Here is a 7,251-nt window from a genome sequence, read left to right on the forward strand (position 1 = left end):
AGTATGAGACTGAGCAAGAACACATTAAAACATGCATGATTAAATGGATGCAGAATTTTAAGAAAGAGATTTCCATGCAACAGTGGGAAAGACTATGGTCCACATCAATTAAATTCATATCTAGCAACAATCTGAGAGAAAACCGGCACAAGCAATTTTTCAGATGGTATATCACACCAATGGACATTTTAAAAAAATGAATTAAACATTCGACAGCCACTGCTGGAAATGTAAAGAGAAAGATGGCACTTATTTTCACTCATGGTGGTCATGTAAAAAAGTAAAGAAATTTTGGATTCATGTTCATCAAGAAATACAGGAAGTGTTAAAAATTCATTTTTCTTTAGATCCAGAAACAATGTTATTGGAAACAGAACCAGCAAATTTAGATTAAAACCATAGGGAGTTATTCAGTTACATGATAACTGCTGCAAGAGTTGTCCTGGCAATGGTCTGGAAACAAGAAAAAATTCCAGATCTGGAAAGGTGGCAGGAAAAGATGTCCAAATATGCTGTGATGGCTAAACTATTGAACTTTCTGAAAGGAAGATCGTTAGATGAATTCCAAAAGAAATGGAAGCTTTATTATGACTATGCATATCTGAATGTGTAACGTAAGAAATATATATTTCAAATTAGAGGATAGAAGAGGTTAAAAGATCAGGAAATCATAGGGGGTAGCAGGTAGTAAAAAGTGCTGAAATAAATTATATCTAAGCCAAAGCAGGGAGGATAAGCATAACTAAGTGTAGTAATATTATATCTTGTTTATATCGCTATAATATAAAATCTTGGTTAATCAGAAGACTGGAATAATTAAAAAGCAGGATGTTTATATAACACTCACGTAATAGAGTAGCCCATCATTTAGTTAAATCAATTGTATGGTCTATATGAGAATGTTAGCAAAGGTAGTCAATTATCGATTTCCCTGATAGAACAACAAGACTGTATGCATGTGTACGCGTATGTGTATGTAATTCTTAAAAATCTTTAATAAAAAATATTATTATTTTTAAAAAAGGATGTCATTTGCCACCAAAAGGAATGCTTTCCGTTCCTTATTTCTCATGCCTTTTCCCTCCGTTTGGAAGCTAATTTGCATGGTCATCATGCAAAGCGACCCAGAAACAAAGGAAAACCCCAGACTTTGAGGCACCAGCCTGGAATCAGCTCTTTCCGCCAGTCCTCTTCAGCAACTCTGTAATTTTGAACCTGAAAACCAATGGACAGCTTGGCTCACAAATGCTTGGAGGATCGGGGCAACCCCTTTGCGAGCCCATAAAATTGGACCCCCTGTCCCAAAGTTCACTAAACTTTGGTGACCATTGAAGGAGAGTCCCTTGCAGCCACGCTGCAAATTTGGGGCTCTACCTCCAAAAATGTCTCCCCAGGAAGTTGAAAAAATCCCCATTGACTATAATGGGCCTGAATTTTTCAGGAAACCCAGAAATAAGCCGAATACCCATATTTACCGGTATGGGTATTCGGCTTATTTTGAGTTTACCGAAAAAATCAGGCCCAATAAACCCAAACCTGAAATTTACTGAATTTCTTTTTTTTCACAACCCTAGGTGGGAAGGAAGCAGAAAGGCAGTGAGTGGAGGGGCAGAGGAGGCCATGTGGTTGATCTTCCCACCCCAGGGCTCCGTTGCATCCACAACAACATTTTTAAAAACTGTGTTATTAACTTCCTCTTATTTTGCATCAGGCACGTCCTGGAGATCTTCTGGAATTACAACTGATCTCCAGACGACAGAGATCAGTTCTCCTGGAGAAAATGAAGGGGGGTGACATGGCATCATGGATCCCATTTACATTGGTAAAATCTGTGAAAAGTGGCAATTTAAAGCAGTTAATCTGCAGCAAAGGGGGGGGGGAAGATCCCTCCTCCAGTCTTGTCCAGTTGCAGACACTTTTCTGGTTTGTAGCCAAAGATAAATGCAATCCTGATATGTGACCCCTCCAGAAAGCACTGCCTCATTCTAGGGCTGCCAACTCTGGGTTGAGAAATGCCTGGAGATTTGGGAGGCGGAGCCTGAGGAGGGAAGGGTTTGGGAAGGGGAGGGACCTCAGCGGGGACGGTGATGCCATAGAGTCCACCCTCCGAAGCAACCATTTTTTCCAGGGAAAGTTTAGTTTGGAGATCAGTTGTAATTCTGGGAAGTGTCCAGGCCCCACCTGGAGGTTGGCAACCTTACCTCATTCTAAGGTGGCTATTCTTGCACCCAGTGATAGCCTTATACTCATACATGGTGCCTGGTTGACTGGGATCACTCCAGAAAAGAGAGAGTGGGGGCGATGTAGAAATGGTGCTGAAACAGGAGGGAGCGGAGGCTGAAAAGACTTGCCAACAGTACTTGGAAAAGATGAAAACAGGGGGTTTAGGGGGAGTCCTTTTAGCCCCTTCAAAAACACAATTTCACACACACATCAACATTCACACGCAGAACAAACATTTGGTGTAGCCAAGTATTTCACCATGGCAGGCAATGGCACTAAGACACTCTTAGTCCACACAGACTGGACTCACCTGTTTATGGCTTGATTATTTGTTAACTGTAAAAAAAAAGAAAAGTAAATTTTACACACTAAGTGTGACTGAACAGTGTCCATCATCACTTTACAGCAGATTTACTAGCAAGGTGTTCTTTCTACTCATCTAACACTCATCTGGATTGCTGTACACCATTGGGTCCAAAACAAAAAAGCCAGCAGATGAGGTTATGAATTCTTAACTCTGACCTGTTTTTCTTCTTTTTACTGGCTTTGATTTGACCAAAACACCCATATATATTTATACGCTAAACCACTATATGTAATAGAATTTTTAAATGAAATCACCAAGTTCCTGATTTTTTCCCATACATAATTTTGTCTTTCATCACAGGAAATTAAAATGCATGACTGACAGCGAAACTCTTGCACCGGATTGGCCTTATTTTAAAACCATTGACAGAATATTGTCTAAAGTGTCAGAGCACAACGATGTGAAAATGCACGATGGGCAGCAGCCAGGGCCCTCCACCTCACAGACGGAGGCCTCGCAGTCCCCGTCGGCCAAGTCCACACCTCTCTACTTGCCTTATAACCAGTTCACCTATGAAGGGAGAGAAGAATTTTTTGAAGATGACCATTCTGAGAGTTCTTCTAGCTTACTTTCTTATAAGTTAAGGTAACACATTTTACTTTAAGATTTCATGTTGTGGGCTAAGTGTGAAGCCATGTTAGCCCCTTTGTATGTAGGTAGGGTTGCCAGCTCCTGGTTGGGAAATACCTGGAGATTTTGGGATGGAGCCTGAGGGTGGGGTTTGGGGAGGGGAGGGACTTCAGTGGGCTATAATTCCATAGAGTCCACCTTTCAAAGCAGCCATTTTCTTCAGCTGAACTGATCTCTGTCACCTGGAGATCAGTTGTAATCCGAGGAGATTGCCAGCCACCACCTGGAGGTTGGCAACCCTATGTGTAGGCTATTTGATTGCTATGAAGGCATCTTTTTGTTTTATGCCCAACCCTTGTAAAAGGTCTACTGACAGAGTCAGCACAGTGATAAGAGTTTTTACTGTGAAACATTTGAGGCAGTCCCGCCATTTACCTGCCACCTGAGCAGGATCCAAAGAACGGTGACACTGGTTCCATGGACCCAAGAGGGCTTCTTCTTCTTCTCAGGTGGCAGATAATCAGGAATGTCAACTCTTACAAATCTGATCACTGTTCGGTACGTATGTGCGGGGGAGGGGTAGAGTCCAGATCCTCGATCTGCATGAACATACCTGGATGTGGGAGTTTCCCTTCATCCCTTGATGCTGCTGCTGCTGTTTGAGTATTTCATAGGACACACAAGTGGAATTTTTTATAGATCACCCCTTTCTGGATTGAAGTTTGTAGTTTTCAACCCTTCATACCAAGCACTTTGCTGTAGCCTCTACCCATCATATGCTTGAAAAACACACTGCTGTTTGAGAAAATCCATTTTGCATACATTGTTGGACTGGGCAGACCCAGGTTCAAATCTCCACTCATGCCATGGAAGCTCACTGGGTGACCCTGGGCCAGTAACTCTCTTTCAGCCTAAAGTAGCTCACAGGGCTGTTGCAAGGGTAGAATGGAGGGCAGAGCCACATATGCTACCCTGACTGAAGAGTGGGATAAAAATAGATTAATAATAGATTAACAAGGTGAACTGTTTCCATGTTGATAGCTACTGACCTGGGGTACTAAAAAGTAAGGTTGCTAGCTCTGGGTTGGGAAATCCCTGGAGGTTTGGGGGTGGAGCCTGGAGAAGGTAGGGTTTGGGGAGGGGCGGGACCTCAGCAGGGTATCATGCCATTAAGCCTGCCCTCCAAAGAATCTCTTTTCTCTAGAGGAACCAATCTCTGGTTGTCTGGAGATGAGCTGTAATTCTGGGAGATCTCCAGGCCGCATCTCGAGTTTGGTAACCCTAACAGAAAGGCTTACCTTTCAATAAGTCAATTTATGAGAGAGAGAGAGAGAGAGAGAGAGAGAGAGAGAGAGAGAGAGAGAGAGAGAGAGAGAAGGCATTGGATGGAACAGGGCTGGGGGAAAGGGTGCTAGGTGGGTATGCCAAATAATATTTCTAGGCGGGAGTGGATTATGGAAGTTCTGAGGGAAACATAAAACTTTCTTGTGTACAGTAAAGCCCTTTATGGAAGAAAAGTTTCCAAACTTAGATATAGCCTAGGAAATACCAATTGGTTGGTTATATTGTCTTTGCCCCATCTATATTGTCTTATAAAGAGAAAATACAAAGCGCCACAAAGGGCATTAAAAATAATAATTTAATGCTGAACTTTTGCATTTCAGAACTGAAGAAAGGCCCATGAAGAAAAGGAAAATGCAAAGCTGTAACTTTCAAAAAAAGAAACTCAAGCTAATGGAAGCCATGCTAGAGGAACAGAAGAAGCTGAGCAGAGCCATGGAGGAGACGTGCCGGGAAGTACGGAGGATTCTGGATCAGCAAAACATCATCCAGGTTCAGAGTCTGCAGCTGCAAGAAAGAATGATGAACCTTTTGGAGAAAATGATCTCCAAAGCCAATGTTTAGTTTATTTTGGGATGGCCACGGAAGTACAATATTAATCTATTTTAGAGAAACTGCATATTATATAGGATTGTCTTTCTCTCTCTCAGATTTTTCCAGGCAAATTAAAATTGTTGTGTAAATATGCTTAAATGAAGAGTTTAATCAATGTAGGATGTGAGTCATCTAGACATCTGCGGGGCTTCTAAATGAAAGAAAGAAAACCTGAACCTACCTTGAGAATTTATTTTTTGAAGAGGTGGAAAGCTGAAGATCAAGGAAAGGTCTTAACCTAAAAGGAGGAATGTTTTAACTTGATGATTTTGTACAGGCCTTAACCATGGGAGAACAATTTTTCACCCTAATCCATGGACTTCCAAAAAAAAGGTCAAACTAGCTCTCACTTTTTGCAAAAATATCCAACTAATTGCAGACTTTCAAAAACAACAACAAAAACCCTGAATGAAGTAGAATATAGTGAATGAAAAAGAAAACAAGCAGAAAGATGCCACAGCTGAGTAGGAAGAAGACAGAAGCATCAGCACTGCCTCCCTCTTTTGAACGGCATACAGAATGCATGGCATGAACAATTTGACTCTGGATTTGGAAATATCTGCCCTGAACAGTTTACTGCCCTTGGTCTCAAAGGTAAATATGCCAGGTAACCCCCAATTTCCCTTTTCCTTAGTCTACAGAGTGAAGCAGAACAAAAAAATGCACCCTAGGCTGGACTAAAGGGACATGATTTAAAGCTAAGACCATCCTGCTCCCATCAGCGACATCCAAGATGCAGTCCCAGCTGTCACAGTTTTAGGGAAGGGTGATTTAGATTAGCAAAATAACATGGGAAGGAAGGGATAACCCTTGCCCAGTCTTCAAAGCAGTTACCATTGCGTTGAGTACAAACAACCTCACAGTATATTCTAATCACAGATCTCCTGTCTTGTTTAACCCTTATTTCTTCTTAGCAACTAATTGTCCGTGAGCTTCTCTCTGCACCTCAGAGACGGTTAGCATCTGAAGGAAAGAGAAGGTGAGCTACAAGAAGACAAGCACACAATTCCAACCAATCTGCTCTGCCTGTCTGTTCCCAACAGCTGAAGACTGGCTTATGCATTGCTGATTTTCATATGAGGAGCCACATTGTGTTGCCCGTCTCTCACATGTCTCCGCTGCATTCTCCAGCTTCAGCAGCTGCCATGAACTTCTCTCCAGTTTTTGCCTTTTACTCAGCATTCTATGTTCTTCCTTGCTAGGTGTGGGTAGTCAACTAGTCACAAAATGACAGGAGGAAACTTGAGGTCTTAACATTGTGGGTTAGACAGTCGGGGTTACCGCACTTGTATTCCCAGCGATTTATTAAGAGTTTGAAAACGTCATAAAAAATATTGTTCGCACTTTGTTTGGCCCCTTTAGCTGTGAAGACGTTTTCCGACCATTTATTAGACGTGGTATCCAAAAACCCTTTTAAAGCGATGTTTTTTATAACATTTTCAAACTCTTAGTACATCGCTGGGAATACAAAGTGCAGTAACCCCCAGTATCTAGTCTTCCCTTCAGAGAAAACAGAACCCTAAGGGCAGGGTGGTAGCTGTGGTCCATCCATGCAGAGTTTAGCATAAAAAATTGCACCAGGCACAGACCTAGATCAGAAGATATTTAAAATTGGGGAGGGGGGGAATGTATCATGGCTACCATGACTGAAAGCATCCAAGGCTGCATTAATAAAAGATGCTAGCGTTTAGGCTGTGGCGCTTTTAAGCCCTGCATACCTACACATCCCCCCCTTAGTGAGCTTCAGTTATTTCCTCCTAACTATTATGTACAATTTCCCATCACATACACATGAGCACATGTGTACCACTTCAAGCTACTTGTTGGAAAGAATGAATTCAGAGCAAAGCTTGCAAAAGAAAACCTTCTAAATAAAGAAGCATGTTTGCATATATGTTGTATTCATCTGAATAATTTATTCTGGACAAGTAGTCATTGTCTCAAAGAAATAAAACCCAAACGGGGGATTCTTATCTGACTGTCCTTTTAACTCTAAGGTCTTGAACAGATCAAGATCCAACCCTCTTACAGGCAATCACCCCAGTTAAACATTTAGCAACTGCTAAGGTAGTTTTCCAATCCTCATCTATACGGAAAAACTGGACGATTTTTTAAGATGGTAAATTCAGATAACACTAAGAGGGAGGGAGAAAAGA

General features: G+C 41.7%; 1 protein-coding gene across 1 annotated transcript in view; it reads left to right on the forward strand.

The window, feature by feature from the left end:
* Positions 1–5,130, forward strand: part of MSANTD1 (Myb/SANT DNA binding domain containing 1) — a 32,490-nt gene extending 27,360 nt beyond the window's left edge. Inside the window, exons 2-3 of the mRNA XM_056855667.1 lie at positions 2,891–3,175; positions 4,825–5,130. Of these exons, the coding sequence (XP_056711645.1) occupies positions 2,891–3,175; positions 4,825–5,065 (526 nt within the window). The 3' untranslated portion in view covers positions 5,066–5,130. The remainder of the gene's footprint in view (positions 1–2,890; positions 3,176–4,824) is intronic.
* The last annotated feature ends 2,121 nt before the right edge of the window (positions 5,131–7,251 follow it).

Source organism: Euleptes europaea, chromosome 9 (assembly GCF_029931775.1).
Source record: "Euleptes europaea isolate rEulEur1 chromosome 9, rEulEur1.hap1, whole genome shotgun sequence".
NCBI lineage: Eukaryota > Metazoa > Chordata > Lepidosauria > Squamata > Sphaerodactylidae > Euleptes > Euleptes europaea.